The 26542-nt window shown below is 44.5% G+C and overlaps 2 protein-coding genes across 5 annotated transcripts; one reads left to right on the top strand and one right to left on the bottom strand.

The window, feature by feature from the left end:
* The first annotated feature begins 14 nt into the window (after positions 1 to 14).
* Positions 15 to 7882, top strand: NUDT1 (nudix hydrolase 1). The gene is made up of 4 exons (XM_039732245.1): positions 15 to 101; positions 699 to 859; positions 3746 to 3891; positions 4105 to 7882. Exons 2-4 carry the CDS (start codon positions 708 to 710, stop codon positions 4275 to 4277), a joined length of 471 nt encoding a protein of 156 aa, XP_039588179.1. The 5' UTR covers positions 15 to 101; positions 699 to 707; the 3' UTR covers positions 4278 to 7882.
* Positions 4926 to 24734, bottom strand: SNX8 (sorting nexin 8). Of its 4 annotated transcripts, XM_039732240.1 has the most exons (12): positions 24629 to 24716; positions 24246 to 24373; positions 17876 to 18066; positions 17336 to 17453; positions 14909 to 15030; positions 14469 to 14549; positions 13374 to 13534; positions 12843 to 12975; positions 11694 to 11762; positions 10800 to 10949; positions 10274 to 10423; positions 4926 to 9536 (listed from the first exon to the last, which is right to left on the bottom strand). In XM_039732240.1, exons 2-12 carry the CDS (start codon positions 24367 to 24369, stop codon positions 9423 to 9425), a joined length of 1413 nt encoding a protein of 470 aa, XP_039588174.1. In that variant the 5' UTR covers positions 24370 to 24373; positions 24629 to 24716; the 3' UTR covers positions 4926 to 9422. The 4 variants fall into 4 exon arrangements, with proteins under 4 accessions (XP_039588174.1, XP_039588176.1, XP_039588175.1 ...); XM_039732242.1 differs by lacking the exon at positions 24246 to 24373 and having other exon boundaries at positions 24629 to 24734; XM_039732241.1 differs by lacking the exon at positions 24629 to 24716 and having other exon boundaries at positions 24246 to 24554.
* Positions 24735 to 26542: the final 1808 nt, after the last annotated feature.

The following is a 26542-nucleotide window of genomic DNA, read 5'->3' as shown; positions in this document are numbered from 1 at the left end:
CGGCGGCCGCGGGCGGGGCGGCGGCGGCGCGGGGAGAGCGGGCACGGGCCGCGCTGAGGCGACACCGAGGCGGGCGGGAAGGCTGCGAGTGTGGGGCTGAGGTGCGCGGGGACGGGGATGGGAGTGCAGGGGGGTCAGGGATTGGGATGGGGGATCAGCGATTTGGGGAAGGGGCTCTGGGAGTCAAGGGTTCGGGGAGGACGTGTTGAGGGTGATAAGGGATTCGGGGAGGGAGTTTAGGAGGAACAAGGATTTAGGGAGAGCGGATCGGAGATTTGGGGAGGGGTTTCTGGGGGCTCAGGGGTTCGGGGAAGGGGTGTTGAAGGTGGTCGGTGAATCTGGGGGGACAGGGATTTGCGGAGGGGATCCAAGATTTGGGAATGGGGTGCTGGGAGTCAGGGGTGATGGGAGAGGGTGTTCAGGATTCAGAGGAAGGCATTGGGGAAACAAGGATTTGGGAATGGGGGATCAAACTTTGGGAACGGGATGCAGAGGTAGCAGGAGAGTGAGGGTCAGTGGGAGCGTTAGAGAGGCAGATATTGGGAGAGATACTGGGGTATTGGGAGAGGTGCTGGGGGACCCGGGTTTACGGATCGGGCACTGGGGAGGGTGTTCGGGGGCTGAGGGGCTCTGCACCCCCGGGTCTCTCGGAACGGGGCCGGGAACCCTTGGCACAGCGTGCCCGCCTCGTCCCTCAGCCAGGAGCCATGCACACGTCCAGGCTCTTCACCCTCGTCCTGGTGGTGCAGCCGTCCCGCGTCCTCCTGGGCATGAAGAAGCGCGGCTTCGGCGCCGGGCTGTGGAACGGCTTCGGGGGGAAGGTGCAGCCCGGGGAGAGCATCGAGGAGGCTGCCCGCAGGTGAGGGCCGGGCTGGCGCCACGGGGACAGGTATGGGGGCACAGGTGGAGCTGTTGGACCATCGGCAGTGGGCTGCAGGTGGAGATACCATGGCTCGTCTGGTCAGTGACACCCTCGTGTTACCTACTCATAACCCAGCTCTGAACACCTGCTCCACAGGTGATGAGGGATCATCCACATGTACAGAGAAACAGGATTGTTTCTGTGCACAAGAGAAACAATCATCACCTTTGCATATCTTAAATTCATGCATTCTGTGAGCAGCTGGAACTTCCTGTATCCTCCTTCCCATCTCCTGGGCTCTGATCTAAACTGAGAATGAGTCTGGGTGGTGGGTAGAGGTTCTTGCAATCTTCAGAGAGGTGCAGGGTTTAATTTTGGCTATATAGCAGAATTAATAGCCAGAATTAATAATTCTACTATTATGATAATAATCCTGATATAATAATAAATAATAATTTATTAATTAGTATAATTAATATATAGCTAATTTAATTTAAATAATTAGCCAAACTGCTTATTATTTGATTGTATTGTGTGACATTTTCAAGTGCTAATGCTGAGTTGTGGAATTGAATCTCATCAGTAAAAAGGCAGAGTGTAATTTCTGAACCCTTTAGTACTGATTTCTTGTAGTTCTTTCATCTGTCTGGTCATTAAAATGAAGTAGCAAATCACAGCTGAATTGCTAAATTCCTCTAAAAATTAGGTACCTTGTTCTTTACATGAATGTTGCTGATACAAAGCCATGTTTTGCCATCTCCTCAGTTTCTGATAACATGCCCAAAGCTGCCCTTGCACCTGCAGGAAGATCAGTCGTGGTGTGCTCAGCTGGTTCCCAACAGCTTCTGCCCTCAACAGCCTCCTCAGCTGTGCCACACAACAGCCAGGCTCTGTGGTGAGCTGGGACCAGGGACAGAAGGGTCTCTGTGCAGATGTGCTCCCAGCAGCACACGGCCTTAACGTACCTGACACTTCATTGTGGTTTTTCGTGTGATTTATCATCTCTGAGTGGAGGGAGGGACACAGTTTTGTCACTTAACATTTGCTAGACTTACCTGCCGCTGGCTGTGGGATAAATCTAATGATTTAATGTAGCATTTGATTTCCTTCTGTGTTTACCTGTGCTGGTTTGACAGCGGCACCTCTATTCACACAAGATGTCAAGTGCTAAAATTTTCCTCAATCCAAATGCGATGTGCCACAGCACAGCCAGTACCTGCTGCTGGGGACTGTCCCCATCCCTTCACGTGCAGTTTACTCCAGAATGACACAAGTTCCTGCAGAGGTCAGCTGGGCAGGAAGCTGTCCCCAGAGCCAGGAGCAGCTGGACATGCTGGCCACCTTGCTGGCTGGAGCACTGCTGGTGCAGTGCTGCCTCGGGGCACAGCTCTGCTGCAGGGAGCATCACACACTCCAAACTTCCCTTGTAGCACTTCCACTCTGCACTGGCAGTTGAGGTCTGAGGTTGTGGTTCCACGTTGCTCTCTCTTAGTTGAGTTGTCAGAGGCAGCAGGTGTGAAGCCTCAGCACAGGTAGTTAAATATTAAGCCAAAACATGAACAAAAGTTCCCAGTACCAGCAAGATTTCCATCTTCTGCTGTGTACAGCACATTCCCACGAGCACCTGGGCAGGTCCTCAGTGGCACAGCTTGTAAGGGGAGCATTTAGTGAATGAGTTATTTCTAGTTTGCCCCCTGTAACGTTTCCACTTGCTACAGACAGAGCCAAGCAGCTGATGGATAAATTGCCTGGAGAACTGTAGCAGTGTTGTGCTTTGTTGTTCAATTATCAGTGCCTGTAAAAGGAGGCTTTTAGAGTCATTGCTGGAAAACTGCCTCTATTTTAGACATAGATAGCTTCTCAGAAGATAAACTAAAATTAGCCAAGACATTAACTTGAAGTATAATTTTGAAAGATGGGATCCATGAAACCAATGCCAAAGAAAGCTGGAGCCTTAAAATAATTTCCATTACATTTTAAAATTGTTGTTCCTGCCAAATAGGCAACTACATTAATTATTAACTATGACTAAAGATACACAGTTTCAGAGTATTCCTTATTTTTGTACATTAGAAAAACCATGACTAACTTCAATCCATGCTGCTTCTGTTAGAGGGAGGTAAAATAAAAAAATCTCTGAGCGCAGAGCATAAAAAGAGGAAATAATTGAATGTGCTTCAAGTAGCTGTGCATGGTGGTGCATGGAAAAGAACTGGCACAGCTCTCCAAGTGCTCTTAAAAGTCTTGCCTTCTGGCCTCTCGTTATGCTCAATGTGCTTCCAAGGAGCAGAAAGGCAAAGTTTGCACAATTGCTTTGTGTTTTTTACACTGCATTTGAATGGGAACTGGAATTCTCAGCCTTCTGTGTGCAAATGGTGTTATGGAGTGTGTAATTTAACTAAGCTTCAGTTTGCCTCAGAAGTAGCTGATTGTGTAGCAGGTATAGATGTTCTTTCTGGTGTTCATGACCTGCTTCACAATTCTAAAAGGTTCAGCTTGAAGTTGGCAAAGCCTTTTGCCTCTCTAAATGACGCGTGTCTTGGAGTTCTGAAGCCACACCCAGCTACAGTCACATGAGGTCACATACCCACTTCTCCCTTACCTCAGAGAAGAGCTCCATGTTGCAAGGACTAAATTCTACTAAATGATCCATTTTCCTGAATCTTCCCCTTCCAACACAGAGTGTTTTCCTGCCAGGCTCAGGAGCCTGAAATAACACACAATCCCACCTGTGGTGTTGTAGTCAGAACCCTGCTCTCTTGTACTATAAGAGCTTTCAGCTTTGGTTCACTGGAAGGGTTTTAAACGTGTGAGTAAAGCTGATGACTGCATTTTTGTCCTCCCAATGCTCACTTTCTTGTAAGAAGTCTTTTTCTTGTGCAGGGAGCTCCTGGAGGAGAGTGGACTGACTGTGGACACCTTGCAGAAGATGGGTCAGATCACATTTGAATTTGTAGGCAACTCTGAACTCATGGACGTTCACATTTTCCGGGCAGATCACTTTCATGGAGAGCCTACAGAAAGTGAGGGTAGGTGGCTGGTGTGGGGAAAGGAAGGATGTGCATGCTCTTCTGAGGCAGCATTGCCCTTATGAAATGGAGAACTATTCACGCTAAAATGCCTCCCAGATGGAAGGCAGCTGGGCTGTAGAGGGAAGCTGCTTGTTGACCAATATTCAGAGTGTAGGCAGCAAAAATCCATGAGCAAGTCCCATGCAGAATTCTTTTGTTTTGTGCCACCAGAAATGCGGCCCCAGTGGTTTCAGCTGGACGAGGTGCCCTTCCATCGCATGTGGCCAGATGACAGCTACTGGTTTCCCCTGGTGCTTCAGAGAAAGTTGTTTCGTGGCTATTTTAAGTTCCAGGGACAAGACACCATCCTGGAGCACAGCCTGAAAGAAGTGGAGGAAGTTTAAGAAAGCAGAAGCATTCAGCCCACATTGGGCTACAGCATCCTTGTGACTTATGAAGGTCTACTTGCTCAGCTCTCCAGAAAACAACACTTATTTTCCAGGTTGCTGCAAAGTAAGGAAAGTAAGGGGTTTTCTTAGAGCAGAAATAAAAGTAGCAAGACTTTCCATGCTGTGAAGTCCCTGGTTGTGGTAGGCTTTGGTGGTTATGTGATCACAGCTATTAAAAACTTAAGTGTTAACCCTTTTTAGTGGCTTAAGCTTTTCCCTTATGGGTGTATTTTTTTTTTATTATTATTAAAAATAATTTTTTAGTAAAAGCATGTGTTGTTCTGTTGTAATAGTGCTGTGAAAACCTTTTGAAAAGTTCAAACCAGAGATTCCTTCAGGATCCTCCAGCTGAAGGCAGTGTGAGGTTATGGGAGTTAAGAAAGCACAAGCCAGAGGTAGATGTACAGTCCTGTCTCAGCCTAACTTTCACTGTTGCAGCTCCTGCTGTGAAGTCAAACTATCTGAGCATTTCAGGTAAAAATGTCTGAATCAATTAAACTTCCAGCAAGTTTCTGTTACAAAGTTCCATCCCCTAGGGCTGCAGGCTTTGTCCCAGGGCAGGAGCAGGTGACTGTTCAGCACTGATGTCAGCCCAACCCAGCATGGTGGGCAGCACAAGTTTAATCCAATCATGCCAGAAATAACACATCACATATGTAACTTCTTACACAAGTTGGGTTTGTTTTTTTTCCTTTTTTCAAACACTTTTACAACATGTAACACTTACAGATAGAATCTTGGAATGTCATGTAGGATCTGTAAACATTTCCAGTCTACCAGCTGTAATAGTTCTTTAATTCCTGCATTTGAATAAAGTGCTTCATACATAAGGCTATTTGAGCAAAGCAAAGATATAGGATATTCCAGGCAGGCAAAATTCACACCCTCTGAACTATGTTTGTTTCTTGTCTCCTTCCAGCAGTTTTGAAAAATTTATACCACTCAAACACATCCTTCTTCATCTGCTCAGCAAGCCACAGCTCAGACTTAGGATGAATTACACCTTAAAACCTTACTTTACCTTTTGTGCTGCACACTTATTTAGAGAGGTTTTGAGACCCACCTCTGCTTCTGACCTGGCAGTGAGGGTTCCTGGCTGCTCGAACAGAGAGAATGGTTTGGGGCAAATAGAAAAAGCACAAAAGGACAAGCAGCTTTGACAGAGTGTAGGACCTTACTGCATGGTAGGAAAGGGCATGACTGGCAGCCAATACCTGTTAAATACCTTGGTTTATTTCCTGATAGAAACTGTAAATTGCTGTGACAACCACAAACCATGTGACAATCACACAGAATTACTTTCTGTTCCTCCAGGAGTTTGGGTAGGAAAAAAACAAGCATGGCTCAAGCTTGCACTTCTGTTATCCCCTCTGCAGTCAGGTGAGTCCTTTCAGGAAGGTGCTTCCCCAACCCTGATTTTTAGCTCTTGTCAAAGAGCTGGGATGTTACTGCTCCTGCTGCCATGAGACTGACATGGTTTAAGTAAGTTCTGTCCCCAGCTGGTGATCTTTGTCTTTTAGTAAACAGCACAAACTGAAGAGTGTAAATTCACCTGTTACAAATTCCAGGAATTATATCCTTCCACGGTTAAAGGAGAGTTAAAAGCACTGGAATGTAGCAAGGCACCGTTGAACACTTTACAACTTAGGAGGAGCAACTCACCAGGAAGATGGAAGGAGAGGGAAAGAAGGATACAAGATTTAAGGTATTGTAAATAGAGTCTTGAGCCTCTCAACACGATACTGACAAAAAGCTTGTATATTCCCACTTCACAGCTGGAAGTGGAGAAGCCCTCAGGAGTGACAAAACATAGAGTCCTTTTCAGAGAACAATTTTCAGGCAGCCTTTCAAGGTCTCAGGTGTTTACTACCCTGGTACCTCCAGGACTGCTCTGACAGACACTGCAGGCTTTTCTGCCATCACTCCTTTGAGCACATCAAAGTCCCCTGACCTCAAGCACACACAGAAAAGCTTCCATTCACAAAAGCACATTAACACTTTGGCACTGCATCTTACAGGAGCTTCAGATCTCAGACAGGCAGCACACACTCCTCAATTAGTCTGGCTTGGTTAGTGTTTACTGCAGAAGGCAAGAGCAGGGAGGTAACTACAACTGTTTTCCCCACATTGGCTAGGACAGACAAACAGCTTGATGGATCCTTGGAGTCTCTGCTGCTTCCCTCTGGAGGAAGAAAGCTGTACTTGATGCTGCCCTCCAAGTCTGACAGATCCATAAACTGAACAGAACAAAGACAGTAAGGAAATCCCTCACACATTGAGGTAAACAAACAGTGCTCTTTGCACACTGACCAGTCTCTCAAAAGAAAGGTTTGCAAACTAAGGGTTGTATGAAATAGTGTCTGCATGTGTTCAGGAATGAGACAGAAGCTTGACAGTCCAGTATGAAATAAACTCTGAAAGTGCCAGCAGCTGGATCAGCTTTGAGAATACTGGGCCTCAGTTCTCAAATATCTGGTGAACAGAGTAAAACCAAAACAAGAAAAGCCCACCCCCAAAACTCTCCTCAAAGACACACATGGGGCTGACAATGGAGGCATGGGGTGTTTCTCAAAACAAGGTAATTTCAGTTTCTTTATAGGTGCTGTGGGGTGTCTGTTATTGTTACAGTCTCTGCACTAGGACTGTACAATTTCTGCCTGAAGGTGAACAGGAAAGAGGAGTTAGTCTAAAGCCCTAATGTCATTTTGATGTTTGCTTTTTGGGGGGTTGTTTTTTGATTTTAAATCAAGTTCAAAATTGTAATGTTTTTCTAGAAGTGAGAAATGCAAAGTTCCATTCAGGCTGATCCTTTGCTAGCACTCTTACAGAACACTGCCCAGTCAAACAAGTAACTTATGAGACCCATCATAAATTGTCAGATCTTGCCCCAAAACATACAGTATTTTCTCAATTTCACTGTTCACCACATCAGGCAAACAAGTAAAGGAGGATGGGTGCTCAGACTAAGCCAGCCATAACCAGCCAGCACCTTCTGATAATGCCAGGAGTGAAGAGCATGGAAAAGTCTGGTAACACACTTTCCACACTTGAACCACAAACCATCTTTCTAATCAAGACAAGGTCAAGCAGAAAAAACCTGTTGTACCATGCCTGAGATTATATCTTCTCTGTAACTGGACTGTAGAAACATTTCCCTCCCCTGACAGTTTGCTCCAGCTTGTGAGCAGAATTACTTCTGCATCACTTAGGAAATCTCCAGGAGAGAATCAAATCTGTCACAGCCATTTGCAGTTCATCTGTCTCACTGGACAAGGCCCATGTGCAGGAGGAAAGTGAGTTAATATTTGAATTGTTGGAAAAAGCTCTTTAATGCAATCTGTGCAAGGTTGGCTACACACTGCTTAAGGCCCAACATTCAAGGAATTCACCCATAGCAGTGTATTTACTCCATTTTGAGGAGTGTGAGTAATGGTTATTCAGTCTCCTGAAACCGGGCAAATAACTTATCTTGCTCCTAGCTGAAGAAACTAATCCAGAATTTCCACCTGGGCTAGGAAGAGTTTCATGTTGCACTGAAATTTCTAAATGAAAAAAAAAAACAAACAAAACAAAACAGCTTTTGTGATTGGAGGATTTAAATATATTTCCTGATAATGGGGAAGTTCCCCAGTGGGAAAATACTGTAATGGTTCCGATTTAACAGCAAGCACTCATCCTTGTTAATGTGCTTCCTTTTTTACCCATTCAAGGAAAATGCTAAGAAGCCAAGTCACAAATTCCCCTTTGGAAGCTATTTTGGCCCCAGAGAAGTTAGGTTCAGGGAGTGCTGTTCACACAGAGTTTTGTGCAGACGTTTGCAGTTTGATTATCAGTTTCTCTGGAGAATGTGCACCATTTCCCCTGAGGTAACACGATATGCACGTTCTCCCCCTGTGCCTCCCAAGGCAAAGCCACTGGAGATGCAAAGTGGGGAATGTTTAGTCCCTTTATCACAACCACAAACCATTCTGAAAACCCCATTACCAAGTGCTGTGGTGTTTTTAGAGATGACAACTTCCACCTATTTGTCTACTCTCCTTCATAAACAAGCATACTGCAATGCTGCCCACAGCCAGGAAGAATGACAGTAACATCCTGATAATACTGAATTTTTGCTAATGAACTTTATCAGCACTGTGTTCCAGCCTGCTGGTGCAACAGGATACTTCTGATATTACACCAAAGAAAACACCAGCCTTTGGGTCAGCAGCTCTCCAACAGATCTGAACTGCTACTTACCAGATGGAGGTCAGAACCTCCAGAAGAAATAAACAAGCTACCTTGTAGCTGTTCCACTCCTGTAGTACAAGTGGTTTACAATTAAGGAATGTTTTTGTCAATTATTTTCTCATTTATGCCAGGCAAACTCCTCTGAGTTCCTGAACCCAGCTGTCTTTGGCCCCAAACTGAAAAATATGAGCAAGTCCCCAGGCTGCCCTTCAACCGTGAAGGGAAACAAACTGACAATACAGTCCATCCAGCACCATCAGGAAAATCCCTGTCACAGAGCAGCACTGACCCCTGCCCAGCTGGGTTACAAAATCCAACCACTTCATTCATTTTGTGCTAAGGTCTAGCAGTAAGAAATCAAATCCAGACACCTACAATGGGATGGGGGATGGCTTTCAGCTTTCCTTATGCACACATGTCCCTAACACAGGCCCTCCAAGGTATAAAAAAAGCAATTTATCTCCACTACAAGCAAGTGCTTCAGCTATCCTGTTCATCTCAGCACTTCAGAGACGTGCAGAGATGTGTCAGCACAGCTGCAGATAAACATGATTGGAGGACTGTTAGTACAAGATGCAGAGGCCTCAGCAACAACAAACCCTGCAGCACTCGCTGTGCCAGGCCATGTCCCGACCCCATGAGGAGTGTCTGCAGGATAATGAACATCAGCTCTGCCCCAGGGCATTGCAATATTACAAAATTGTCTCTATATCCATATGTTCTGCCCCACATCCAGTCTGTCTAAATCAGAGAACAGCTCAAAGCAGCAATATTAAAAAAAAAAAATAGCTGTTTGGAGGATTCATTGGAGGTAGAGGTCCCACCCCTTCGTTGATTGCCCTTCTTGCTCCGTGTGGGACGCTTGGAACATTAATTGGAAAAGAAGTTTCCCTCTGGAGGTGACAGTGGTGGAGTTGGCATACTGCTGGATCCCACAAAAAGGCAGCTCAACTTCGGCTTCAATTCATTCCAAACTTTACTCATCTGTGAGTGGAGAAGGAGAGAAAGCAGACATGACCACACAGCAGGTAACAATCTCACCACACAGAATTTTAGCAGCAGTCTCAGGCACTCAGAAGCACAAGACAAATTGTATGAAGTATTTTCAGGAAGTTCAGTGGACCCAGAAGGTTCCTGCCAGACCAGTGCAGCTCCATGAACATTTTCCTGAGCCTGTATGGAAGGGAGATTTCCCTTCATCAAATTCCTTCACTGAAGGGACAGAAGGGAGCTGAAGGACAAGAGACTTTTCTAATATAACCAAAGCAAGAAAGTTTGTATATAGGGAATATTAAAGGCCATATTTAGGGTTTAACAAAAAGGAGTTTCTAAGTTTTAGATCAAAACCTGGAAAATTTTCTTGTCATACAATATGTTGTGTAGCTCAACAAAAAAACAGATTAATCTAGCAAACACACATCATTCATTACAGAGTAGACACTGAATGGCTGGGTCTTCTTCAACTACTCACAGGGTAGGGCCAGCTACAGATGAGAGAATAAAAGAAGAAAACAAACTTGCTGCAAGAAGTTACCATCTTTTAGAGGGGTTAGAGGCCGACCCTGATCTTCACTCCAAAGTGGAAAAACCTTCGGTAACTTCCCAAGTTAAGAAAAAGCCCAACTGCACAGATGATTAGAGGATGAAGGCAAATGGGTGAAAACAAATCTATTCAAATTCTCATTCCTATTTTGGGAAAAAGGACACAGTTCAGAACTCACCTCTTTGTGACCCTGAATCTGGGAGTTGACAAAGGCCCCCAAAATGTGAGATGTGAGAGGCAGGTAGATGTGGATGAGCTGTGTCTCCTGGTGCAGGCAGTACAGGGAGAAGTAATTCCGCAGCTCCATGGTTATGATCGCGTTTTCTTGCTGAAAGAAGAGGAACTCGGTGACCAGGAAGAGGATGGGAGAAAGGAGAAACATTCCTCCCCATACCAGCAATTCAAACACAAACCAAAACCCTAAAAAGGCAGTTCCTGGACCCATTTCATACAATAGGAATTGCCCTTTCCATCATGCAGACTGCTGCTTCCCACAGCTCCTGCAAATGACGTGCTGCCTGAGAGCCAATAACAAGTGTTGAGGAAAAGCAACACATTTTCCAGATGGCACAGCAGGTAGCACAGATTTCCCAAAGTACAGGCTACCCTTTCAGTCCAAAAACTGTCTGCAAATGTGGCTGAGTTCCAGAGCAGCACCATTACAGAGCCCAGTCCCACCCTTGGCTCTCAGGTGCCTGCCCTACCTCCACAATCCGAGACTCCAGTTGCTCCACCGATTCTGGCTCTTTGTTCTGCACAGTGGCACTCATCATCTGCTTCTTCATCATGCTGTACTTGTGCAACGCTCGCTGGTGCTTGTGCAATACCCCCTTCTCATGCCTTTCACACAGGTCCTTTATGGAAAAAGGAAACAGCAGTGGAGCCAAGAGTCAGCCAACACACAGCAAAGTACATCAGGAACACACACGTGTGGTCACACTTAGTGTTGTTTCTACACTGCAGATTTTTGCTCTTTTGTTTTCAAGTGGGTCAAAAAATGCCAGTAGCTAAGAATTTAAGAAACAAAACTGCTTGAACTCAGACCAGTGAGCTTAAGAGGCAACCTGGAGCATCACTTCTGCCAACATTCTGGATCTTATCAGGCCTCTTATCTTTTCTGACCTTTTCAGTATTAAGGTGCTGGCAATTAATTAAAGTGCTGGCTCAAGTCCTTCAAATTCACTCTTGGCCTGGGAATGTCAGGAAAGGCTGCCACGTACAGCTGACCAGAAGATTAGTATTAACAAAATTCTTTCATTCATAACTGAACTCATGTCTCCATGAGCAAATCAGTAGCAATCTAGTTCACTGCTTTGACTCAAAAGCAGCCAAATCTAAAACCAAAAAGTTAGCGAATCCATACAGTTTAACCAGTCAAATTTGTTTTTGCTCTTTGGCAAGTTCTCATCATCAGATGAGCTATCAGGAAGGCTACAGAGCTCCTTGTGGCCAACAGCCACTCCCCTCCCTCTGCCAGATGCCCAGTTTGCCTCTGAACTGGCCTCACAGACAGTTTTCCATCCAGTTGGCGTTACACCCTCTAAAGAGCACAAACTTGCTCTAAACAACTTTCTTGTTGGCAGAACAGCAGAGCTCACTTTATAGGACTGGAGTAAATCCAGGAAAAGGTTCAACTTCTCCACCACATCATTCTCTTCCTGTTTACCCTAGAAAACAAGGAAAAAGTACATTTTACGTAAGCCTGGCATCACAGCCCTTCACCCCCCCCCACCACGCAGGCTCTCAGTGCTCTCTCCAGGGCACATCAGTGCTTACACAACTGCATCAAAAATCTCTCCAATGGCACTGGAGTGTTTAGTCTTCAGTGTGCAGAACAAAGACCTGACTGAGGCAGGAACAGCTTTTCCAACTGACTGATCATTAGAACAAGAGGAGTTGGTTTCACAGGCCTGTGTGTCAGTCCTTTCAGCACACTCTGCCTGGAATTCCTTGCTCTTGCAGATTCCTCCAATCTTTCATCTTCCCTTCCTACAAGATAACTAATCCATTAAAACTCTGAATACCTGCATGTTCCCCGTAATAGTTCATGCATCAGAAGGCAGAGATGAGACACCAAGACAAATTTCACTGCCAATTTTTTTATTTTATAGCATACTCTTTTCTTCCTGTATCAATAGAGCTCTCTGGAGCATAAACTCCAGAGAAAGAGACCTGGCCTGACTGATCTACAAAAGCACACTGACTGTTTTAACACAATGAGATGAAGAGCACTGAAGACAAAACTATTACTTTTCCTTCCCAGACTGTCGTGTTCTCACATCATTCTGACAGTCATTACCACACTGTACACTTAAACTGGAATGTGATGCTTCTGTCTGAATGATTCTTGTGTAATGTTTAAGTACATGAATGGGAAAACTTGATTCAGAAGTAAGTTATTCTGGGTTCTCTGTAGCAGATTAATAACATGGAACACAGGACTTTTGGACAGCTCACCCTAGTAGTGAACTTAATGTATGCAGTAACCATTTAAAAGTAAGAAGGAAAGCAGATTTTTCCTTCCTTTCCATTGCCTGTTACATTTTTTCCCCATTTAAACAGGTATTTCACACAAGCTTGAACAAGCAGGCTGTTGGTTGAGAATGTGTTTGAACTGCAGTCTCCCTCTTAACTCTTGAAGAGCTTATGTCCACAGAGCTCCTGATTCAAGATAAAATTTAGGGCAGCAGTGTACTTCATTCATGTTACAAAAAGGAAAAAAAAAGGGACAAAAGTAAAGGACTCACCTGCTGCACAGCCTTATCTGCCAAAAGTGCAAATTCAACAGACAGACCCTTCAAGGCTTGTTTCAGAGTCCCCCATGTGTTGTTGTTCAAAGCAGCCCAGGAAGGAAGTGGAGTAGTGTCTGAGCCCAAAGCACTGCAAGGAGAAAAGCAACAGTCACATCTAGGAGACAAATTCCACTGAGCAGATAAAGATATTTGCAGAGAGCAGCTTCAAATGTGTCCAAACAGCCCACAGTGCTGAGCTACTACTGTCCTATCACAAATGCAGAGTAAACTGTGTACATACTGGGGAGAGAGACAATAACACAAGTACCTGAATGTGAAGGTATTTCTCTTTTCATTCCTCACTCTACAGAATGCAGCCTTGGTGAAAAGTGTGTATTTCCTTCTTTTATAAAAGGAAAATTGATTATGTCCTACCACATGCACTGAAACACCCCTTTTTACCAAAACATTTGCAGGTAAACTTCACAGCAGTTTTAAGGTCTAACCAACAGTAGAAATCAGCAAATCCTGTTGCTCCAAGCCTACCTCAGCTCCTTCCCAAATATGAGGAGGTCGGAGGCGTTATCGATGGCTCGGGAAGCGATTCTCTCCGCGCGGTCCCGGAGCTTATAAAAGCTGTTATAAATATTTCTGATCAGCTCCCTGCTGGCAGCAAACTGGGCCTGAATGTCAGCTGGGAGGAAGTCCTGAAGGAGTACAGAGGGATTACTGGTGGATAAATCAGAGGCACGCCACACTCTGCAGAGGTGCAGGCTTCCCTCCTGTGCTCACACTCTTCCACTGTGCTCTAACAACTCTGCAGAGATCAGTTTCCCATTTAGGTGTCCAAGTCACATGTCACACAAACAGCCCCAATTTTCAGAGGCAGAAAGGGGTTCAAATACCCAGCACAGACAGAGTGGGCAAAATCTGCAATTCTCCTATGTAGTTAAAAGAAGGTTTGTGAGGTTTCAAGCTTACAAGTTCTGATCTGATCCTACTGGTAACTCCCCATCCAGTAAAGTCAAGCACAAACTGAAAGTTCAGCTTTTTTTCACCAGTTTATCACTGGTAAAAGCCTGAATTAAGCTCCAGTTGCAAAACCTTCTGCAAGCACTGCAGGAACCTGAACAACAACTTGCTTTGCAATTGCTCAATGAACACAGTGGATGTGTAGTTAAAACTTGTCATAGCAGTAATCACTGGGATAAACAGATATATGGAGAACTTACAACTAGCTTTTCCATAACAGTCTAAATCTCTCCCACAGGGAGAGAACAGACAGAATGAGGGCATGAGCACAAGGGAAAGACATCAATCTACACATTACCTTCTAAATTGTGCAATTTGTGCATTTATTTGTTATGCAAGTACAAGTAATTACAGAGAAACATGTTCTGAGCAGGATTCATTGTTTAATCTATATCATATTCATGAGCCAGAATTTAGCTAGAAATATCAGGCCCTTAAGAGTCAAAATTTTATTTGATCTTTTCAATAAAATTACAAGTCCTTCAAACTCTGGAAACAAATATCTCCTACTTAAGGTGTCCATCACTGCACAAATGCCATAACTGAAGCACCTGGGGAAGAAAGGCATTTAAACCAGAATAATATGTTGCAAGAAATTCATATACATACCTTGGCCTGGGTAGCTAATCTGCAAGTCACAAATTCATCTCCTACTCCCTGGACCAATTCCCTTAGCTTATTCTGTACATCCTGGAAAAAATAAAGAATCAAATGAGCATGAACAAACACAGGCAGTTCATGCAAGTCTCAGATCTATTGCAGCAGCAAGGCACAGCTCAGCAGATACAGCTTTACCCAGGTTAGACTTAATTTAAGGAAAAGCATAATCTCTGTTCCCCTAAGAACAGTTATAATTTTCAAAATACTACACTCCTGGCATTCAGTGAAATTACTTTCCACTTTCCACTGTGGAAACACCTACTGAGAGAAAATTCTCTTCATCCCAGGGAGCAAACCCATGCAGGTTAACAGCAATCCTGGACGCTGTGCCCAGCGAGGCAGTTACAGCCAGACTTGCAAGCTCAGGACTATTGCTAACAAACACTCACTGAGCCACTGAAGGACAGAAAGAGTTTCAAGAGCACATCTTCTGAGAAGGGGGGATGTCGAGCCACCAGGTTTATAAATCGCTTCAGCGCTCTCCTCCTCGATTCTATGAACTCACGATCAGCTGCAGGAAGAAACATGAGATTTCGGATAATGTCCCTCACATGACATCTCAGAAAGAAAAAAGGAAGCACTGCAACAAAAACCAAAGAATGGACAGCAATAGTCTGTCAGCTCCCAAGACCAGACCTTTCAGACTGACCACCTCAACAAATATTCTGTCAAGTGTTCTTTACCTCTTACCAAAACCCAGCATACATAGCTACACGTGGTTATTTTCACAGGGTAGGTCAGGGAGGAGGGACAAACAACCAAGCTTAAGGCCTGAAAACTCCACTTACAAACTATGGGCCTACAGAGATTCTTCTTTCCCTGAATCAATTCCACAGAGGATATCCCAGCCTGTCTTGGGATTCCTGAGATCAGCATCCATTCTTTTCATGCAAGATGTGACATCTTGTCTTGGAAGACTTGCACAGCAGCCTGCAGTACATCCATGCAGAGTCTTTACTTGTCAAACTAAAAAAAATCTGTTCCTCTTGCTGAAACAGGAAGAATTTCAATCTGGCAATAACTTCAATAAGGAAGTAAATCAAAGTTCCTGGAGTTCTTCAGGAACAATAAAAAAATCAAAGATTAAAGAAAAAGAAAGCAGAAAATAGAAAGAAATTGAAGGAATGCTCTTATGCATGACAACACTCCCATATCATGAAGGATTTTTACTCTTTTGCCACAGTTTTAAGCTGGCAGTTTGCTGGCTGTGAGGACTCTCCCAGGTGATCCTCAGTACAGCACCACCCACCAATTCATTTTTCTGCCTTTGGGGTTGCAGATCTTGATTTCGCTTTGCTCACCCTTAACCTACGCAGACATTTCTGAAGTCGTGCACACACTTCCCACAGGATCTGCCTCAGTGGTTGCTGTCCCCCAAACGAGCAGGGCAGGTCATCCATCTCCATCTGACAGACCCCCACTGGGATCCGTGTAACTCAGCAGAGGGACACACCAAGGATACAGCACAGAGCTTTGGCCATCCAGGTCTGGGACTTGGAGGCTCCAAGAGTCACGCATCTATACTAATCCATCAAATCCTGTGTCCTGCAACACCATTTATCAGTCCATTCATCTACTCAGAAACAAGAAATACCCATTCCCTTTCCTTTTTCCTGTTTGCAGTTTGCATTAAGCCCACTTCCACAGTTCTTCTTTAGTCACTGGACTAAAGGCAAACAACACTCTGCCTTATCACAGCTTTGCACTGTATTAGAACTGTTCTCCTAGCACAGTTTGACAACTAATCCTATCAGTTCTTTTCCTGAAGTTATGGTATGTGTGGGGAGAAATGCACCAGTGAATGCAGGGAAATATCAACACACCAGCAATGCAAGGAAATAAAAGTGCCTGACAAGTAACAGAACTTCTTCCAAGCATCCTCTGCCCACTGAGATTAATCAGAGAAGGTCTTTCCTCACATGTGTTGCATGAAGTGGAAATTCTGGCTGAGAACACTGAATCAGGTTAAACTCACCCATGGGTTTCACAACCTCCCAAAAAGTCTTCGCAATTCACATCCAATCATAAGAATGTACCACCATTGAAGCTTTTCAGGGGTGTGATTTTGCTTTGTTTCAATTCAATATAGACCCTGTTCTGCTCACTGTTTACCAATTCTGATTTACTGGAGCAATACATGGACTTCTCAATTGAAATCAATTATTTGTTGAAACATAGTGAGCTTAGCAGGAGAGAAGACACTGAAAAGCTTGTTCTTTCACACATAAAGTATAAACAAGACAGGATTTTATACAGTTATACAACTTTTGAAATAAAAAATGCCTAAAACCAGTGTCAATATTTGAGATTAATGAAAAAATGTTCCTGAGGGAGCTTTGATTGCTTTCTGTCTTGGGCTACTTCTTGGTTTCTAGTCTAACTGCTAAAGCATACTTGAATGAACTGACACAAATTCCATTTAGGTTGGAAAAGAACTTTTAAGATCACTGAATCCAGCTGTTAAACTAACACTGCCATGTCCACCACTAACCAATGATCATCACAACCTGTTTTTCTAAGAAGCAATATCTGCAACTCTGCTATGCTCTTGTGTAGAATTACACCTAAAATCTTATTAAGAAAAATCATTCAATACTGAAATTCCAAAGGAAGAAACCCCACTGAAATTTTGCATTCCTATAGGAATTTCTAGCATGGCCGTAATTCACGCCTCTGAATTGTGTATTACAAACTCAAAGTTGTCTGAGGCAAGCAGAAGCCAAGACTTTCAATCTTTTAAACACTTATTTTCAACAGTATCATGCTTGCACCACGAAGCAAACCCCCTGGAGCCCAAAATGCAGATGCAGGTTTACCTCCCAGCACTCTCTTTGGGGGCAGTGCTGGCACCATGCGGTAGGGGAACTTCTGCAGCAGCATCTCGTGGAACACCACAAAGTCGTTGTATCTTCTGTACACCGAGCACTTGAATCGCTGCAATTAACCAGGGGGATAAATCACTGCACAGCTTAGACAGCAGCACCTCCACAATTCTTTTTTTTTGCACTGTAAATGCAATTTCTTCACTAGCTCGAATTGGTTTGAGGTATCTAGCTACCTACGCCAATTTGTTACAAAATGGTTCCGTTTCCATTGTCATAAACCTGCTTTTGTACAGAGCTCAGGTTTCAAGCAAGTGAACTTGCAGATCATCCTTCACAGCTCAGTTAGATGTTCCATGCTGCAGAGTCAGGATGGCCCAGTGCTACTGCATTAAAAATCAGCCCACACAACTGGTCTACTTAAAGCCAGCATCACCCAGCACATCTAAATCTCTCAGGACTTCACCAGCAGAAACTGCACAGACATTCTGAGGAGGATACATTCTCAGCAAGCCCAAAGCTTGTTCACATTACCTTGCTGGAAACCTCATATTCCACATGTTTCAGGAAAAGTCCCTTCTTCTCAGGTATAAGCTCCACCTGCACGCTGTCCTTGCTCAATAGCTCTTGGAGGGTGTGGGAAAGCAGCAGTGGATTTCCCTGGGGCGTCTGCATTAGAAACTGTTCCGCTTCCCTTGGTTCATTTACTGGAGGCTTTGCCAAATCTAGAACACAAAAAGGGAAAAAATAGTAGACCTGATAAGATACAGTAAAAGAAGTAGCCTTAAAATATTCCGTTCCTTTGCTTGGTGCTGCCAGAGTGGTGCAACACCACCAGAAGCCCAGGCAGGCCACTCCCCTGGGAGGTTATGCTGCTCCTCACACGTTCACATCACCGGTACCTCCCTGCTCACAACACCCAGGAGCACCTCCAATTATATCGAGTCAGAGACATCTCCAAGCAAAGAATCACAGGCCAAATTTGTTCTGTGAATCAGCTAAGAGGCCTGCATTTCCTGTCTGTCCAGCTCCCACCACAGCAGGATCTGCCAAAATGAACGAAACCCTTGCTCAGCACTTTTGAATCCTGCCTAGAACAACTCATGGAAGGAAAGAAAAATGTGTCATTTTACCACACTGCAGAAATTTAATCCATTAATTTTGCACATTGTTACAAAGGAAGGAGACACTTCACTTGACATAATTTTATTAAACTCTGTGACAGTGTGCTACAGTGAGCGTGAATTACAGTAATTTACTATGTCAATATACTTAAGTTCCAAAGCAGAGGGAAAAGGTTCCTGATAAGGGCTACCAACCCAACAATTCCTCAATCACAGAAAGCTGTGGCAAAATCTTTCAAACTTACCTATGTTTTCCAGCTACAAGCAATGGAAGAGAAAACAGCTTTTGACAACGAATTTGACCACAACTGGGCAGCTTTGGACAGTAACTCACTCTCAGATGCAGAAGTGAAAAAAGATGGGTCTTAAGAATGTGGCCCCAGAGGACAAATGACATCAAAGAAAGGGCAAAGCTGATGACTCAGTGTTCTCTTATCAAGTGCCTGACTGCAGCCTGTTTTCTCACCCTGACTTCATAACTGCAACTATTATGTGACTGTAAACTAAGCTTACATTGTTTTTCAAAACCATCCTTTCTTTTCTACCCATTCCACACACAGGAAATAGTGTGAACAACGAGGGTACAGCCCTGGGCTCTGTTCACCCCATACCTGAGCTCTGCTCTCCAGTATGGAGCAGCTGGGTTGCTTCCTCTCTCTAAGAGGCACACTGTGAACAAGCTCTCTTATAAAGCAAGTCAAATCCACTAATGAATGGTACCTAGAAAAGCCAGGCAGGATTCATTATCCCTTCCTTGCCATCGTGCAGAAGTTCTTAAATATATCTGCAATTTTGAGAACACAGTAACAATACAGCAGAAAAGACCATTTCTTTCAGCTTCGATACATAGTTCAAAAAGTTGTTAACTGGGTAACAGATTAACTCAAGGAAGATATGAAGTTATAGCCTTAACTTGAAAGCCCTGACCTCCTCCTGATAAGGATTTCCCACCTGCTCCTTCATGTGCCCTAGGCCCTGATAAACAGGGAAAACAAGCAATCTTTAATTCTTCAGATTTATGACTTCACAACACATTTTGCTATTTGTTCCATCAAATGACTTAATGAAACCAAACCAAATCCAGGACAAATGACCTTATCCCACATGCCTCATCAGGCTTCAGATTCCTGCTAATGTGACTCAGAGAAGCAAGTCTTAACACCTCTGCTTTAATAGACATATCAGCTGCTAACCCCACCTATGTAGCAGCTCCTAAAAATTTCCAGCTACCTGCCAGAAATTTGCAGTAAAATAATACAAGCTAATTCAGTGTTGACATGGGATATTGCTGGATGAAGTGATAACATCTGTAGAGCACAAGGCATCCTGGATTTCCAGAGCAGCAGCTCTCTGGGTGTCCACCCTGCTAAGTCTTGGGTTTAACTGCTCAAGACACACCAGTGAAATGTGACAGGGGACAGCAGATGTTGCTGCTCCTCCAATGCACACACACACCTCCCTCCAGAGAATTCCAGAGCCTCCTGTGATGCTCAGCCACTGGCTGATGTTGCAGAGGCCTCCCCCAAAGGGGGGAACTCAAAATGCACCCAGCTAATTCCCCAAGCAGTGCCAATCTGCACTAACACAACATTTCCTCCTGCCTATTGAGTCACTGTCTCTGCTTCCCATCTTTCTGCTGGACAACAGCACAAACCACTCCCTGAACTGGGCTCAGCATTGTCTGATAAACTCCTGAAACCCCACAGGCAAGAGACATGGATGAGAAGAAAAGATGTATAGGGTGAATCATGAAACCCTCACTGTCTCATCTTTAAGTCCCAGAACCAAACTGATGCTGAGGACTCTGAAGTTCCTCACAGGTCTGAACCCCATTACCCAGCAGACATCCACACAGTGATGCCCCTAGGCAAGACTCCACAGTCCTTTGACAATTCAGCCACGTTGCCCCTTTCTTGGTAATTTCTCCCCAGTTTTTATCCCTAAATTTGCTTTCTAAAAATCACCCACAGGACATGTCTTCTCTTTATCAGCAGTTCACACTCTTGGCTCTCCCTGAAATATTCTGTAGCTTCTTCACATCTCTACCTTGTCTAAATGTGTGAAATCACACAACCCAGATAACCATGCAAAAAAGTTTGAATAATTACTGTTTAATTAATAACCTCAGCATGCCTGGTATCAACAAGACAGAGTGAATCTACACCCACAAACACAGCTCTGAGAACACAATAAAATGACTTGGGAACAGCTGTTAACCTGCTTTAGGAAATGCTTATCATGGCATTAACACTAACCCTACAGAGCAACATATACTGGAGCTATTCTTCAGCCCATTTTTCATTCTACTTACTAAAGAGCCTATTTGGGAACAGCCTCAAGAGCCCTGGCCAGAAATGGTGGATAATAGTGGGAACTCATTGGTATGAGCTCCTGAGTTCAGCCAGTGAAAGGATTTACATGCATTGTAACAGAACACTTAACGCTCCCCATCACGCACTCTCTGCTGGAGAACAGCTAATTTTGAAAACATTCCCTTTGGTTCAGCAGATCATTATCTAGTAAAGTTTATATAGAGAGAGCAGCAAGTGGATACAGAAAGGAGGTATGGAATGGTCCCCTGGAACACTGGGAAGCAGACAAAATAAAAATCAGCTTTTTGCTACAGCAGTTTCTCAATCTGTTGTCAATAAGGTACCAGGAAGTGGCCTGATACAATTGAAAACAAGTTGATATAAAAGTTAAAAATAATACATACAAACATACATATGCAAACAAGAAGACAACAAGATGACAAGGACTAAAAGTTTGAAGAAATATTCAAAGCATGGCCTAGTTTTTGTTTGGTTGTAAAAGAAAACAGCTATGAAAACACTGCATAATACGTTTGTTTGGCTTTTGGTTTTTTTTTTTTTGCAACAAGTCAGATAGCCTTTGGACCGAGGGGAGTTGAGAAACTTACCCAGAGAAAAACTGCAATAGAAAATATCTCTACTTCATGCTTTAGTTAGTGTTTCATGCTTCAGTTAGTGCTCAACATTCAATAGTCCATTGATACAACTGGGCAGAAATCTGCCTTCCCTGGAGTTACCAGAGTCCTCCATCCAAATTTCCAAAATCATGCATTTATGAAAGCCAAAGCAAAATTCCAAGTACCTGGATAGCTGCACAGAGTTTTCACATGTGAGTAAGCACATCCAGTAGAGCGATGCCAGGGCTGGAAGCACAGGTGGCAAATCACAACACTGATCTCCCTTCCCTGTTTAAGCTCTGTCAATCAAATTTGGAGGCCTTATCTCCATTTTACAGATGGCTGATGCTACCAACTCCTTATTACACCAGGCAATAATCAGATAAATTTATCAGACATGCTTAAGTAGATGGTGCCACAGAATTACTTATTATATTAGTAGCATTATTACTAGAAGGAGAAAGGAGCCTGTAAGGAAGCAAAACCTTCAGGAAAAGCAGCTCAGATCTCGCCTCCATCATCACAGGCCACAGCTGTGCAGAGCAGAGGGGATCCAACCCACAGGAAATATGAAAACTGACTGGTTTTGGGCACAGATACCTCAGATTTCTCCCTGGAAAAAGTGAGGGCTCCACTACCAACTCCTGGGGCAGGAATATTAAAGCAGCAATGTAAATATCGTTCATCAGCATTTCCCTTTCCTTTCTGTCTTCTCATGAGAAATCCCAGGAATTATGGAAATGCCTCTCCCCCTTATCATGTCAAAAACATTCCTCCATAATTCCAGAATCCAGCATCCATATCAGCCTCCCTGAAAGCTGGTACAGATTTCAACTACAAATTCAAACAGATTCCCATCGTAGTTCTCATTTTTTAAAATAGTACATAATTTGAAACCCCCTAAAAAAATAAAACTAACAACATAAGTACAACCAAAAAAAAGCAAACAAACTTTTTTTCCTATTAAAGGCTTTACGTTTTTTTTGAGACAACTGCACACAACTTGTTTGGGTTGTTTTCAAGAATTTTAAAACCATACAATTCTTATTTCAAAAGGAGAAAAGCAAAAGAATCAGTCTAACAAAGCTAAGTGTTGCAAAGCTGTGTGTTCAACATGGAAAGCAGGTCTGTATTTCTTACTGGGTACAAGAAAAGTTATCATATTTAGCTTCACTCTAATTAAGAGTCTCCTTCCTTCTCCTTCCCAACAATTCCTGTGTAAATACAAACTACCCAATGCCAAAACAAGATAAAATAGCACACGCTGTCATAAAATTAGATGCTGGAAACAGGCTCCAACATTTTGTTTTTCTCCTTTAAAAAAAACCAAAACACCACCACCACAGATGCCAAGTATGTACCCTGCACTAGTCAGTCTGGGTTTTCTGGGGTTTTTTCTTTGGTTAGGTTCTTCTATTTCCCTTTTTTTGTTGTTGTTGCTGGTGTTGCAGGTTGTTTGGTTTAGGTTTGGGAAGGGTTTTTTGGTGTTTTTTTCCAAGTAAGTTTAAGACAGTTATTCAGCACTTGGTGCTCCTAAAGATGAAACAGAGAAGTTATGCCACAACTCAAAAAGAGATGAGACTATTTAAGATTTCTTTAGTAATATTTTAAAACCACCTGAATTTCTGCAGTCCCTACAGCTGTAGGCCTCTTGCTGCTTCTCAAATTTCCACAATCCCATACTCCAGCAGAAAAAAAACCCCAACACCAACTTGCCCCACAGATTTACTGTGTGTAAAGAACTAACCTTAAGCCTCTTGCCCTGTTCTTTTAACTATGCTGTTAGATCATCAACTGATTCATCTGATTCCCCAAGTCTGGGGATACAAGGGACACATTCCATTCACAAGTCAGCCATGAGCCACAGCCCCCAGCTGCAGCAAACACAATAAAGTGAGATGCAGCCACTTTGAAGAAATAACAGGATTAGCAGAGAAAAATCCAACGAGGAATGTGCCCTAAGACTACAGGGACAAAAAGTCAAATGCTCACTGGGGCTGGTTCCCAGCGCTCAGTGGATGTCTGCTAAACTATCATTTTTCAAAAGAGGTTGGAAGTGTAAAAATTCACACCCAAAAATGTAACCCAGCAAGGAATAACCCAAACAACTACTCTGGGAAACTTTCACAAGGACATTTTAGCTTGACTACAAAACTGGCAAGTTTCCACAACCAACCATCCTTACAGAGGTCAAGAATATCCCACAAAAATAAATAGTTTATCTTTGTTTTGCTTCTCATTTTCCTTACGTGTTTCTCACCCTCCTGATTATGCTTGGTGTTAGCATTTAAGCATTAAAAATGGCATTGCCACTCCAGACCCTACAGCCTCCCATCGGTCTTTTCACACATTTTATAGTTAGAGCAAGCTGATTCTTATCCCAAATCCTGTTGAAAAGCAATCATTACAGCTCTCCTCCTTTTGTACCAATTCCACATGTCTGGAACTGGTAAATTTTTCTCCCTCAACCTGCACCAAGCCATAAAACTTGAAGACTGTGGGGGAAATCAGTGGTCATGTGCAAATTATACTGTCTGTAAGCTGCACAGCCCTCCCACGGGCTGAGCACACAGTTAAAGCTTTACCATCACAAGGAAAGACACCTCACCCCCTACACAGCCAACACCTGGATTACCTCCCTGCAATCCTTGCAAAACAGACTCACATGGAAGTAAAAGCAAAAGAAAAAAAAATAAGTCAATAAAAGCCACTCTGCAAAATTGACTTCTACATGCTGGACGTTATCCTTTTTTCTTTTCTCTTCCATTGTATTAAAGCACTTCTGCTTTTAGAACAGCTAAATCAAAACCACAGCATTTGTATGTGCCCTCATAGGGGGCATTAATGATACCTGTTGGGACTGTCATTACTCTGGATATTTCAATCCTCCCAAAACACTCAGTGACAAGCTGCTGGTCTCCAAAAAGAAGTACAGATGGGGGTGAAACTTCAAAGATCTCTGAGACCTGCATCATGATGCTAAAAATAAAATAAACATTGCTGCATTAACAGCATTATTTTTCTTTAGCCAAAATCATTATATACCCTCTCTCAGTGTTCATCATAAACCCTCTGCCAAAGAAAACCAGGTTTTCTAAAGAAGGCTGAGTAGAGCAGAAAGGTACAGAAGCACCATCACCAGAAGTTGATCAGTTCAAGAATACTCTACTTGGAGACAACTGTTTTATCTCTATAAGGCTCCTGAAGCAGATGGTAAATCCATAACAGACATACCTGAGCAAGCTCTCTCTTTGGTACAGTAGGACATTTTTTCCACAAAGGCTGCTGTTCAATATGTTACATCAGTCCTGGACAGAAATATTCCAAAATAATTTATTTATAAGCATTATCTGCATTGGGAGCATCACAGGCCTAAACTCACAAGAGGATCCTAAGAGCAAACTCACAGTGGATCCTAAATATAATCAACCAAAGCATTTTTCCATGCATTAAGCTTACCTACTCAGTTTTCTTTCCAAACTGAGCAAAAAAAAAAAAAAAAAAAAAAAAAATTGTATGCACAGAGCAGGTACAAAAGTTCAGCCACTTCAAAGAGAACTTCAGAGAACCCTCTAAAAGTTTCCTTCAGCTTAACTGCTAAAGGAGTCTAACATGTTATTCCCTCAGTTCACCCAGGAGCTCTCTCCATCTCATTTCGCAACAAGCGCTGGCAGTATTTGCCTTCAAGTTTCTTCATCCCAGAGCCAGCTGCACGCTCCTACAACTCCAGCGCCAGGAGCCGGTGCTCTCGCCGCTGGATGCGCCGCTGGCTCGGCTCGGAGCGAAGGCACCGGGAGCGCCCGTGCCGCCGCCACCGACCCGCCGCGGGAGGCTCGGCGCCGCCTCCAGGGCGCCCGGAGCCCCCGGGCGAGCGCGGAGCAGGCACGAAATAAAATAATAATAATAATAAAAATAAAAAACTTTGTGCCGCACACAGGGAGCGCTCGGCCGCGTGACTCCCCACGGGAGAACTTCTGGACCGCGCCCCGAGTCCGCGTCCACCCGGCAGGAGGGCTGCGGGGAGCTGACCGCCTGCGGCCACCGGGCGGCCACCGGGGAGACCACCGGGGAGACCACCGGGACAACCACCGGGGAGACCACCGGGACAACCACCGGGGAGACCACCGGGGAGACCTCCCGCCGCCCCGCCGGGCGCGGCCACCGGGGAGACCACCGGGACGGCCACCGGGGAGACCTCCCGCCGCCTCGCCGGGCAGGTAACCCCAGCGGGTCGGGCGCTGCCGGCGCTGCCGCTGCTTCCCCGCACCTCGGCACGGGAGGGACCCCCTGCCCCGAATGGCAGCGCTGCGGCCCGGCCACGGGCAGCCACCGGGCGGGCCGGGCCAGCGGGGTCCCGCTGCCCGGGGGAAAGAGGGGAAAGGCGGCGGCGCTTCCCCGCAGGTTTGGCGGGGAGCGCGGCCCCGACCCCGGCGCGGAGCCCCGGCCGCTGCCCCGGCTCGGCCCGGCTCGGCCCGGCTCCGTGGGGACGTGTCAAATTGCAGCCCCGCGCCGCCGGGCTCCGGCAGGGCAGCGAAGGGATCGCTGCGAGCGCCTCGGAAGCGCTTCGGGATTAGTAACGCATCTCCCGAGTGTTTTACAGCGTGTAAGAAGCGACCGGCTCATAGGTTTAATACGGGATTATTCCCTAGTATAACTGCTTTATTTTTTGAAGTCTGGAAAGGATGGTTGTTGTGAACTTCGGGGAGGCTTTCTTGTGCGCTAGGAAAAGTAGATAACTGGTGAGGCTGTACTTTGGAATTCCTGTCACACAATCTCAGAATCAACTGCGCTGGAAAAGAGTTTGAAATCATTGAGTACAACCTGTGACTGAGCAGCACCTTGTCACCCAGACTGTGGCACTGAGTGCCACATCCACTCTGTCCTGAAAAGCCTCCAGGATCCGTGACTCCCCCACTTCCCTGGACAGCCCATTCAATGTCTGATCGCCCTTTCTGTGAAGAAATTCCTCCTGATGTCCAACCCAAACCTCCCCTGGCACAGCTTGAGACGGTGCCCTCTCATCAGATGAATTACTCCAAGCCAATTTTGGTATATTTTCTTTAACTGACTTCCTTTTCCCATGGCATTTCTGCTGCCATCTAGGTGATTAATCAATCATGCTCAGTATTTTTTTATATTTTGCATCTG

The sequence above is a fragment of the Passer montanus genome, unplaced genomic scaffold, assembly GCF_014805655.1.
Source record: "Passer montanus isolate IOZ18808 unplaced genomic scaffold, ASM1480565v1 scaffold8, whole genome shotgun sequence".
In the NCBI taxonomy this organism is placed as follows: domain Eukaryota; kingdom Metazoa; phylum Chordata; class Aves; order Passeriformes; family Passeridae; genus Passer; species Passer montanus.
Note: the sequence above shows the minus strand (reverse complement) of the source record. Positions and strands in the feature narration are given on the sequence as shown.